The sequence below is a fragment of the Helianthus annuus genome, chromosome 4 (genome assembly GCF_002127325.2).
Source record: "Helianthus annuus cultivar XRQ/B chromosome 4, HanXRQr2.0-SUNRISE, whole genome shotgun sequence".
Lineage (NCBI taxonomy): Eukaryota > Viridiplantae > Streptophyta > Magnoliopsida > Asterales > Asteraceae > Helianthus > Helianthus annuus.
The window spans coordinates 42,111,777-42,124,590 of NC_035436.2; the positions used below are offsets into that span (position 1 = coordinate 42,111,777).

At 40.6% G+C, this 12,814-nt stretch overlaps 1 protein-coding gene across 1 annotated transcript; it reads left to right on the plus strand.

The window, feature by feature from the left end:
- Positions 1-909: 909 nt before the first annotated feature.
- LOC110936209 (12-oxophytodienoate reductase 2) lies at positions 910-2,640 on the plus strand. Its single transcript, XM_022178555.2, has 5 exons — positions 910-953; positions 1,061-1,201; positions 1,281-1,411; positions 1,660-1,800; positions 1,881-2,640. The coding sequence occupies exons 1-5, from the start codon at positions 928-930 to the stop codon at positions 2,462-2,464; spliced, it is 1,023 nt and encodes a 340-aa protein (XP_022034247.1). The 5' UTR covers positions 910-927; the 3' UTR covers positions 2,465-2,640.
- The last annotated feature ends 10,174 nt before the right edge of the window (positions 2,641-12,814 follow it).

Genomic DNA, 12,814 nt, shown 5'->3' on the forward strand with positions numbered 1-12,814 from the left:
ATCGTATAAATTTGAACTAAAAACTGTAAGAAATTGTATATAAGCTTTCGGTGGAACAAGATAACAAATCAGATTCGATATTGGAAAGTGGAAACAAACCTTCGGTCTTTGATTTTCAGATCTCGACCTTCAGTGTTCGTATTTTGATTATTTGTATCTTGTTCAGATCTTGATTTTTAGATGCTCAGTTGCTCACAGACCTGGATATTGAAAGTGAGTCGTGCGGTTGAGTGAATGAGTGGCTGATAGAAAAAGGATTAGGGTTAGGTTTTAATTCTATAATGTTATTTATATAGCATTCACATTATATTTAAAAAAAACGGATATCGGATATCCGAAATATCTTAAAATTTCGGAAATCACTATCCGGAAAATTCGGATTATATTCGGATTTGGATAATCGGATAAATTGGATTCGGATTCGGATGATCTTGAACACCCCTAGCACCAACGGCGGTGTACCGTTGTGGTGACCACTCGAGGAAAGTAGTACCCGAGCGTGCTCTTCCACCTTTATAGGCACTAAGTACTTTAAATTCAATAATTAGCGGTTAACATCCCCTTTAGTAGAAAATTGGTTTTGTACATCAGCTACAAGGATCCTTGACTCAATATAACTTAACAAAGCTTAAGGTCGAGCTCGAATTGTGTCAAACTCCAATTCTAAAGCCTGAGCTTGGCTCTTTTTTATTATTTATGACATACATTAATTATTTTAGTTATACACAAATGTAATTATTTTTTTACTATTTAAAATTATAGTTATAAATAGGTGCTTTTACTGGTGAACGTGATTCATGTGCGCCTACGGGATCAGGCATCTTTAAGAAGAACTTACTTCAGTCTTATTTCTGATCTCAAAATCTTTCAAGAAGTTTTAACAATGGCGAACAAAAAAGGTGAAATCTCTCTTCTGACCCGTACAAAATGGGGAAATTTGAGCTTTCTCACAGGTAATCTGTTTGATCTTCTCACACTCATGTATCTTTTGTTCTGAATTACTTCTTGGGTTTCATTTATAATGACTTGTTCATGAACTGTTTTATAAAATGCCAAACAGAGTTGTTTTGGCACCCCTAACAAGGCAAAGATGCTTGGGCTATGTCCCTCAGCCACCCATGATCTTATATTATTCACAAAGAACATCCAAAGGCGGGTTTCTTATTGCTGAAGCTGCTGGTGTCTCTGACATTTCCCAAACGTAAGGACACATCTAAATTTTCTGAATTGTGGCTGATTGATTTTGGTTCTCAAGATCTGTTTATGTTATCATTGTCAAGGTCTCCGGAGATGCCAGGCATATGGACTAAAGAACAAGTAGAGGGCTGGAAACCTATTGTGGATGCGGTTCATGCAAAAGGAGGAATCTTTTTCTGTCAGCTAATTCATGTTGGAAGGGTTTTAGATACTGGTATACTGTTTGTTCATTGTTGTTTACAGTGGGTAGTATGGTTTCCCAGGGAACGCAGTTAGCCAAAATCTGAAGGCATTGCGGGCCCGGTTAAGATAACATAGTCTAGACAGAGTGGGGTTGGGGGCCTCTGTTTGGGAGGGTGTGAGATCTCACTCTCTCTCTCTCAACATTTAAAGATTCTCACCGTTCAAAAAAATGGTGAGCTATTACCATAAATACTTTTCTCATATATGCTTTTCAATTAGTGCCAAACGGGAAATCCCCTGTGTCTTCCTCAAACAAAAAACTAGCATATCAACAACGATCTCCGAAGAAGCTAACAACACAAGAGATTCCGCTTGTTGTTGATGATTTCAGAGTTGCTGCAAGAAATGCAATTGAAGCTGGTAACAGTTAGTTCCTCATAAGTTCTTGATCAGAGTTAGCATCCCTTCACTATCTCATTGATCAATTTACCATATTTCAGGTTTTGATGGGGGTGAGATTCATGGGGCTCATGGCTATCTAATCGACCAATTTTTGAAAGATGAGATTATTGACAGAACAGACGAATACGGTGGTTCTCGTTGCAGATTTGCTCTTGAAGTAGTTGATGCTGCTGTGAAGGAGATTGGAGGAGATAAAGTTGGCATAAGATTATCCCCATTTGCAAACTACTCGGAATCAGGTGACTCAAATCCGGAAACTTTAGGTCTTTACATGGCTGAATCTTTGAATGAGTTCAAGATTCTTTACTGCCATATGGTGGAACCTAGGATGAAATCAGTATTTGAAAAAGTTGATTGCCTGGATAGTCTTATCCCTATGAGAAAAGCATTCAAAGGGACTTTTATTTCTGCTGGTGGGTATGGCAGGGAAGATGGTAACAAAGCTGTGGCTGAAAACAGAACCGATCTTGTTGCTTATGGTCGTTTGTTTTTGGCTAATCCGGATTTGCCAAAACGATTTGAGCTTAATGCTCCTCTTAACAAGTATGACAGGTCAACCTTTTATACACGCGATCCTGTTGTTGGGTATACGGATTATCCGTTCTTGGAAACCACAATTTAATGCTAGAAAATGCCAAGGAGTTGGAAGAAAATGAAGATCCTGTTAACATAGAAGTCTTGGATGTTCTTGTGAAATTGAGTTTACAGGGTGTGTAAACATTGATCATTTCAAATTAATTATGGACAAGTTATGTAAGTTATCATCAACAATAATCTATTGTTTGTTTGACAAAAAAACCTTTTTTACATGCATTCGGTGATCATATACTATAACCAAGAACAAAACAAAACTTATGATTTAGTAATGCTTAGCGACGTCCAAACGTAACATAATTCTGACTAGGTGAAACACCAATCAAGAAGGATAAATGTTAATGTCACTAATTGTAGGTCCCTAAATCGGAGGATCGATTTTCACTACAGAATCCTTGTTTATAGCAAACAAAGCTAAGTGTGCGGAAACCACTTAACTTAGCCAATCAAACACAGAACATAAAGAACACAAAGGCTAACCAAAGAAACACAATCTTTTGATTAACTGGATGAGATAAAGCAACTGATACAAACACAGTTCTTACAAGCACAAAGGGTAAACTCTCATCTCTACTGAAACTGTGAACATGCTGTGCCTTATATAGCAGGTGGGCTGAAATGCTTGACGAAACAGGACATGGGCTGATGAAACACAAGAAAGCCCAGTAACAAGCCCAACAGTCAACGAATCACATTTGATTCGTTGACTTCCTTTGACGAAACACAAGCAAAGACAAACACTCTGTTTCGTCAACACCCATTTGACGAAACTGATGTGTTTCGCCAAAGCCTGCAAATGCTGATCTGTTTGCTGTAAACAGACAGCAAACAGACAAGGCACAAACATCATAAATATAAATGACAGAAATACCCTTAGATGCAACATGCATTGTTTTACGATACTTACATACAAAGAGAGACAAAACAAATCAGACGCAAGCGGATAGGAGGATATCCGACTTGGTCGACTGCGAATACAGACTCGATAAATAATAAAGACCGTACAAAATACAAAATCACATAACAAGACTAGTGATAGACACAAAAAGTGTATCAACAAACTCCCCCTTGTCTGTTACTCGTCTTCGGTCTTCATTTTGTTCTTCCGTTCGGACCAGGAACTGCCCGAATGTATCCCCCGGTAATAGCAGTAGCAAGCAACACGTTGAAACTTCAGTGCTTGGTGAGCATCCTTGTCTTCGTAAAAGATGTCGTGTCGGTACAATTTTGCGATGTCGGATGCAGACATATTCACCAGCCACATTGGATCTAGTATCCTGAAGTTCTTATCATCGTTGAACACAATCACAGCCTCATGCGTATCTGAATCGTAGCACCACAAACGCATGTCACCAAGAAAATCCTGCTGCATCGGCATTAACGGAATCTTCTCAACCACTCTCACCGGCTCGTACACAAGCCTGTACCTCCCGGTGTTGGTTTCCGGATCAAGCGTGAACTTTATCTGCTGATGTCTGGGGAACTGAGGCTTGTAAGACTTGTCTTTCCACCCCAATTTCTTGTTCATTCGAATCAGACGTTCAAATAGCGTCGCACCATCAAATCCTGAGTGATTAATGAGATCTATCTTTGTCAAGGCAGCCACATCATAAAATGGTAAAGATAAGATGCTCAGCAGCGACCTAAAATACTGGATCCCGAACTCCCTCTTGATCGCAACACAGTGAATTTCCTTAACAAACATCCAACACAGTATTCGCCCACTTGGCTTAGCCTTTTCTAGCTGTAAGAAATCAACTTGTGTAGCTTCTGGAACTGGCTTTGAAACCTTTGACAAAGACCGTTGACGCCATGCAGCGAAGGCGTCTGTGGCATTCTCTGAAGTATCACGGTTTTTCAGGTGTTCATCAATGTCTTCAACGTTGTCTTTCAACCAGTCCTCATCAAATGGAGCAAATTCGGTACCATCTTGTCTCACATATGATGATTTCTTCACACCACCTTCAAAGACAATCTCATCAACATTTTCAACATTCGCAGATTCCGGTTCACTCGGCATCTTCTCAATTTCCTCATCATCAACGTCTCGCATTGCTTTCAAAGTGATCAATTGTTGAGGCGTGAAATCATCAACAATCTCACCCTCTTCAAGAGATTCTCTAGTAATCGGATGCACAACCTGCAATGCTAAATCAGCTGAACTAGGGACAAGAGGTGTACCAGCTAAAGCTTCAAGAAATTGTTCTTCACCGACTGTACCACTGGACGCTCCTTCAGATGACCCTATCACTGACCGCTGATAAACGACTACAGCAGATGAAGTACCAGCTGCTGGGGGCTGTTGTGGTGTAGCAGCTGAATTAGGATTCCCTTGATCCTCAGGATCTTCATCCCTTTTCTGCAGAATTTCTTGCTGCTTGCACCTATCCTCCCACAAAGTAGCGACTCGTTTACGGAGAAAATCAAAGTTAGCACTCATCTTCTTGGCCCCTTCAAGTATTGTGGTATTACGCGAGTCATACCACTCTTTCATCACGTTGCATCTATTTCTCAGGTCTTCAGCCAATTTTTGAAGAATCGAACTCCTTCTATCCCTTTCAGCTTCGGAAGCTTTCATCCGTTCATTTTGAGCTTTAAGAAGATCGATCTCTGCTTGTTGTTGTTGGATAGTAGCTTGCTGTTCACCAACAGTAGCTTTCAACCTATCAATCTCTACCTGATGATGGATTTGATCATTCTTTGTGATACGAACAAAATCAGTCTGTCTTTGAATGCGGTCTGCTGCAGCCTCATATTGAAGGAACAGAAAATCATTCTTTTCTTCTTGAGTCATCTCCGAGTAGATCCTTCGACGTTCACTACTCGGTTGTTGAGAAGTGGTTGCTCTAATTGCAGCAGCCATGGATCGTTGTGGAATAGGCTGCGGAGATACAGTTTGAGCTGCAGGAGGAGAAGAGACTACAGGTGGTTCTGGAATAGGAGTTTGTGGCACAGAACCTCGGGAAGAGGTACTCAAGTATTTCCGAGCTTTCTTTCTCTTCTGATGCTCTGCTGATTTTCCGGCTTTCCTTTTTCTTGCACGTTCTGTTTCAGGATCAGAAGGAACATATTCCGAATCATTTTCCTGTCTGATCTTTCTGTATCTTCGTACCCCGTGTTCATCCAGATACATCTCGTATCCAGGTTCATGCAAGAGATCATCATCAGAGTCTGAATCAGCCTCATCATCACCACCGGCTGATGTGTCACCAGCTGACACTCCCCCTGCTGAGGTACCACCAGCTGAAGTACCACCAGCTGTGGTTCCTACACTTGATGCACCAACGGCACTAGCATCACCACCATCACCACCATTATCATCACTGTCAGATTCATCGGACACTTCTGGTTCTGGACCAAACTTCTCACTCATCATCCTTTTTAATTCAGGTTCTTCATCATCAGATTGACTGTCTTCATGACGCCACTTGTTGTCTTCAGGGGCAACATACGCTGTGCTGTGAAGAGCACCGAATAATTTCCTTGGAGGATCGCTCTCCTTGTATCTTTTATTGGCTAAGTTCCTGATGAGTCGTAATGAGTGGAAGTTCATAGCTTCTATCTTCAGCACATCGTTGTCTGCTTTTGGAAGACTTGGATGTTGAACATTCATTATCATCTGCAGAAAACGTGGATACATCCAATACTTGCTTCCAATGGTCTTGTTCTTTCCAGTACGTGTCAGATTCTCCTTCATGTTCTCAAAGATGAACCTCGAAATACCAAACGGTTTGTTTAGTACTAAGGCCACCAGAAGACCCATGAGTTCGTTGCTAGCCATGTCGTAACCGGCCCGTTTGTTGCTCAAACATTGGATCAAAACGTGTAGTAGAAACTTGTATCATAGCGGCAGATCACCCTTGTTAATTTGCATACTAAGGATATCTCCGGTGCATTTCATCCGTAACAAACAGCCTCGAATACACAGAATAGGAACAAAAACTGGAGCGTCCGGACTATCCTGCAACTGAAGAACTTCATTGAGAATATCCGGTGACACAATCACATCCACATTCTCTACCCGGCCACTGATAACTTCCTTGCCATCCACTTGACCAACATTCGCCGAATCCCAGAATGCTTTGATGAGGGACTTGTGTACAGGCGTTGAGAATGTAACAGCATAGTTGATACGTGATTCCCGGATCCATCTAGTAATGTCTTTAAGCTCAGCAAGTTTCTCCTCCGGATCCAAATATGCAACCTGATTGTGTCGTTTTTCAGACATGATTTCCTCCTCCGTCTTATTTTCTTTCTTTGTCGTCGGCTTCCGTTTTCCTTCTTTAGGAGCCATCTGCAAGTTTAAAACGTCCACAATAAATAATAATCACTTACATATAGATATGGACATGTATGGATACAAGTTCATGTATCCATTTGACATACAAACTGTCAAACCATGTCCACTGTGAACAAACTGCAGACTGTAAAATTTTACTAAGGCAGGGTTGGCGAAAAAGACATCAGTTGACGAAACAGAGAATGGTTTGACGAAACAGAGCCTGACTGTTGACCAGATCTGTTTTGTTGACCCATTCTGATTCGTCAAAAGATCCTTTGATAAAATAGAATTGCTCTTGACGAAACAGAATTTGTTGTTGACCAGTTCTGATTCGTTGACCAATTTGATTCGCCAAACAAGCCTTTGATGAAACAGAATATTATTGTGATTCGTCAACGAGTCTGATTCGTTGACTATCTGATTCGTCAAATATGTGATTCGCCGACTGTCTGTTTCCCCAAATCTGATTCGCCGACATTCAGATTCGCCGGAGTTAGGGTTTGAAATTGGGTGTGTCGCCGAATGGAGTTTAAAACAAGACCAGATCATCATAACTAGTAATCGGTAACATATTTAACCCAAACCGAGTAACAATTATGCCCAAAACCTGATATAGATGAGATTATTGTCAAAAATTCCATTCAACGGTTACAATCACTGCAAAACACCAGTCCCCTGTTTTTCTATACAAACCCAAACCCGAAACAAATCCCAAACAAACAGATAAGCACTTAGTCATGATACATTTACAAGAAAATCACATCAAGTTATGCATCACATACAACAAAAGAAAGCAGATAAGATCTTAGAAGTGTCTCCGACGGTTTCCGGTGAAAAAATGACGGTGCCAAAACTGAAACATGATAATAAATAAACATTTCACCTTTGAAACTTGAAGATTCTCGATGAAAAACAGATGATTTTAGTGAGAAAAGGAGGTAACCGTGGGTATGGGTTTTTTGGGTGTTTGGAGAGAAGAAGATGATATGAAACTTGAGTGTTTTTGAAAAAGTGAACCATCTTCTCTGACATAAGGACTTTTGTAACCAACCCACCTTTTTGGCGAATCAGAGGTTTGACGAATCACGATTGGGCTTTGACGAAACTGGAAATGGGCCTGAGCTTGGGCCTGTGAATTAAGCCCATTGGCGAAACAGACTTTGGGCTTCTGTTTCGTCAACATCTTGACGAGACAGTCTGTTTCGTCAATTTTATCAATGGTTAACCAAGATTAAACTCTGACTTTGACCAAAATCTGTTTCGTCAAAAGTAGTGTGATTCGTCAACCAATTTTGATTCGTCAACTTTTGTTCCAAAAACACCAAGGCATGATACTTTTTGCATACTGCACACAGGGTTTTAGCAATTTTTCATTTTGACATTCGATTGAGTTTTCAAAAACAAGAACGATTTATGAAGTAGGTTTCAGGCTTCCGGTCATAAACACCAAGCAACATCTTTGGCATAATCAAAAACAAGCTTAAACACTACATTACAGATAATTCTTAAAATGCTGAAAACTAGCTACATGCAACTAAAAATTGACAAGTTAAACAACTGTACAGATGCAACTTTTGCGAGTTTCAAGGATAAGGAATCATACCAGCTTACGGTCTTAGTCAACATAATTTCATTTCTGTTTAATGTTCTTGGTAAGTATACTACCTCGATTATCGATATTGTTGTCCACATAAACTCATGCTTATCAAACGTAATCACACTTAGGAGATACGCTTTACGGTAAGAATTATACTTACAAGTCGATGTGAATCCACCTCACGACACATTCCCGTATCAAGGTATGCACGAGAATTCATCTTACCGGTGAGTATACCGATTATCATCTGTTTGACCGTATATGATGTGAGATTCTCACTTATTTTGATTTGAAAACAAGCCCTATGTGATAGAATCACTTATTGATGAGGAACTTGATTTTGGATGCATGAGGGCACAGGAGCAAGTCCGTGAACAGGTCAGTACTTTCATACAGCAGAGAGACGAACTTGACTCCCGGATAAATGTGATATTTTATCACTTATTTGTTTGGACTTGTGATTGTTTATCACTTATTGAGGTCGAATGCAATATGTACACGTATGTATGGTATCATGGAAGATCTAGACTTGCGTCCCCGTTATTTTTCGGTAAAAGATACAACCATGATACCCAGATGATAAGCAGCATAAAGACCGAATACCTCAGAACCTCGGCAATCTATCAAACGAAATTTCGGTACCAAGACCATATGCCAATGAATGGTTCCCACCTGACTTGAAGTCTGTTAGGTTTGTATCATCCTGCACATTTTAGTTTGATTGTGAGCCTACCGATACATCTTTAGAATAGATACTTATCATTTGTTTAACGATTTTAACCATGTTGACCGACCACACCAGTGAATATCATCACCTTCCATTTTCCAAGAAACTCATTTTTGGGTTTTCTATTTTTTTTTATTTTTGAATTTTGTAAATTGGAAGACAGAAACATAAAAACATCTTTTTGGTTTTTTTGAGATTTTCTAATGTTTTTGTATTTTCTTGAAATTTTCTCCCCCTAAAATGCTAAAAGATTACAAAAGGAAAATCTTTTTGTATTTTTTTTTTTTTAAGTTATGAAAGAAATTATTTACAAAAACGATTAGCCAAAGTAGTTTACTCAGATATCACCTTAATGCCGTTGACCAAAAGTAGATAATCGAACCGTGATTTATCAAATGCTTTCGTAAACAGGTCGGCACGTTGGTGTTCAGTGGGGATATGAATTACATCGATTAATCTTTTGTCAAAACAATCACGTATGAAGTGATATTTAATTTCGATGTGTTTGGTCTTGGAATGCTGCACAGGATTTCTAGTGATCTGTAATGCAACATTGTTATCAACAAAAATAGGAGTAGTTAGGAACTCAAAACCGTAGTCGCGCATTTGTTGTTGTATCCACAAGACTTGGGAGCAACAACTGGAGGCAGCAATGTATTCTGCTTCACAGGTTGATGTAGCAACACATGTCTGCTTTTTGCACTGCCACGTCACCAGGCGACTTCCTAAGAACTGACATCCTGCTGTTGTTGATTTGCCGTCAATTTTGCAACCGCCAAAATCAGAATCACTGTATGCGGTCAAATCAAGGCTATCATCCCTAGGGTACAAAAGACCAGTGTCTGGACATCCCTTCAAATAGCGAAAAATCCTTTTTGCAACTGACAAATGGGAGGCCTTCGGATTAGCTTGATATCTTGCGAGCAGGCACGTTGGATACATTATGTCAGGCCTCGAAGCAGTAAGATACATGAGAGATCCGATCATAGCACGATAATAGGAGGAGTTAACGCTTTCACCCTTCAAATCCGGAGTAATCCCGTGATTCTGCGGAAGTGGGGTACCAATGGGCGTTGCATCTGACATCTGGAACCGGCTCAAGATGTCACCAACATATTTCGTCTGATGGATGAATATCCCAGACTCGGTTTGCTGAACTTGTAGGCCCAAAAAGAAATTCATCTCCCCCATAGCGTTCATCTCGAACTTTTCCTGCATAATATGCTCGAATTCCCTGCACAAAGATTCATTAGTAGAACCAAAAATTATATCATCAACGTATACCTGCACCAGCAGAAGATCTCCATTATGTTCCTTGACGAAGAGGGTGCAGTCAATAAGGCCTCGTCTAAATCCATTCTCCAGAAGATAGTTGGATAGGGTTGCGTACCAAGCTCTAGGTGCTTGATGTAACCCATAAAGAGCTTTGTTGAGCAACCAAACCCGATCGGGATGGATAGGATCTTCGAAACCTGGAGGCTGTTCGACATACACCTCTTCTTGAACTATCCCATGAAGAAAAGCACTTTTCACATCCATCTGGTAGACTTTGAATCCTTTGAATGATGCATAAGCAAGAAAGATCCGAATAGCTTCCAGACGAGCAACTGGTGCATAGACTTCATGGTAGTCAATCCCCTCGATTTGACGAAATCCCTGAACGACCAATCTTGCCTTGTTACGAATAACCACTCCACGGTCGTCCTTCTTGCATTTGAAAACCCATCGAGTGCCAATTTTCTTGTAGTTCTCTGGTCGTTCAACAAGCTTCCAAACACCAAGCTTTTGAAATTGCTACAGTTCCTCCTGCATGGCTTCAACCCAAGCATTATCTTTCAACGCTTCTTTCCACGATTTAGGTTCTTCTTGTGACACGTAACACGCGAAGGACCAGTCATTCTGAAGACCAGATTCTCTTATAGCTGAATACAAACCAGCATTCTGGTTGTTTCTCAGCTGATTTCGCGTCTGCACACCGCGATGGACATCTCCTATAATATTCTGCTGGGGATGGGTATCATGAATCCTCATTTCAGGATTTTCTGACACACGTGCATTGATACCCAAATTGTTAAGATTAAGATCAACAACCAACTCCACACCAGGAATGTGTGTAGAGGTGGATGCATTCCCTTCAGCAGTGTCTACATTCTGCACATGAGGTGTATCAGCAGAGGCACCTTGAACAGGAGCAACTGGAGCTGAAGATCCTTCTGCTGCATCATGATATTCATCATCTTCCGAAGACTCATTGTAATCAGCAGCATCTTCAAATACCTCATTTTGAACTGTATTGTTAACCGATGAAGAGCCTTGTGGGTCAACAAGAACAGGTCTAACCAATGGCGAGACAGTAGCATTGTCACTTTCAAACAACATTCTAGCAGCTGCTGATTCTTCGTCAAAGGTTGGCAGATTCAAGGAGTCAAATAGTCCATCATAATCGAACATCCACGGATCACCCGGAGCCCTAACAGGACTCGTGTACCTTTGAACCTTCACCTCACTCCATAGCTCAATCTTTTTGGTAGCCATATTCCAAACACGAAAATTTGGAGTAGCATATCCAAGGAAGAAACCCTCGATAGTCTTCGCTCCAAACTTTCCATCTGGCTCAATCATAGTACATGGACCACCAAAAGGTTCTAGGTAAGAAAGATCCGGTTTCCTTTTCTGAAGGAGTTCGAAGCAAGTTTTGCCATGTCTCTTTACTGTAAGAACTCGGTTTAATGTATAGCACGCAGTCGATACAGCCTCCCCTAGAATTGAACAGAGAGTTCCGACTCTACTAACATCGTTCTTGCAGTTTCGATTATCGTCCGATTCTTCATCTCCGTGACACCATTTTGTTGTGGAGTATACCGAGAACTGTATTCATGAAGAATGCCTTTAGAAGTACAGAACTCATCCATAACTTGATTCTTGAATTCGGTTCCATTGTCGCTTCGGATCCTTTTCACTTTCAACGAATAGAGATTCTCCAACATTGTAAGAAGATCTTTGAGGATGCCAGGAGTTTCACTCTTGTGAGCCATGAAGGATACCCAAGAAAATCTAGAATAGTCATCTGTAACCACTAAACAATAAGCATCTCCGAATGTTGTCTTGTGCTTCATAGGACCAAAAAGGTCCATATGAAGACGTTCGAGAGGTATGCTAACAGTGTTGATTTTCTTCAAAGGGTGAGACGTCTTTGTTTGCTTCCCTTTTTGGCACGAGACACAGATATCTTGTAAATGAAAGCTTCTCACAGGCACACCATTCACAAGATTGTTTTTCACCAAATGGTTCATTTTCCTCAAGTGAATGTGCCCCATTCTTCTGTGCCAAGATATAGACTCCTTTTCTGTGGCTTTCGAGACAAAGCAAGTGACTTGTGCAGACGTTGTAATCGCTTGGCTCATATCGCGAATATAAAGATCATTAACTCTCGGAGCCGATAAGAGAATCCATTCTTGTGGAATTTTGAACCCAGGTTTAAGCACATAACAACCGGCATCATCAAAATGCACGGTGAACTTTTTATCGCAGATTTGCGACACACTGAGAAGATTATGATCAATTTGACGAACATAATTGATCTTATCGAAGCACACAATACCATTGGAGATACTACCCTCTCCAGTGATGTATCCGCCTTTGTCTCCCGCAAATGCGACATAGCCTCCTCTAATATTTCTCACGTCGTATAGAAGCCGTATGTCACCAGTCATGTGCCTGGATGCTCCACTATCAACAATCCAATGACTATTAATAGTTCCTCCTGGAACAC

Coding starts and splice junctions, on each gene's coding strand:
- LOC110936209 (XM_022178555.2), top strand. CDS start 928: ATGGGGAAATTTGAGCTTTCTCACAG. Junction 954..1,060: donor AAATTTGAGCTTTCTCACAG/GTAATCTGTTTG, acceptor AATGCCAAACAG/AGTTGTTTTGGCACCCCTAA. Junction 1,801..1,880: donor AAGAAATGCAATTGAAGCTG/GTAACAGTTAGT, acceptor ACCATATTTCAG/GTTTTGATGGGGGTGAGATT.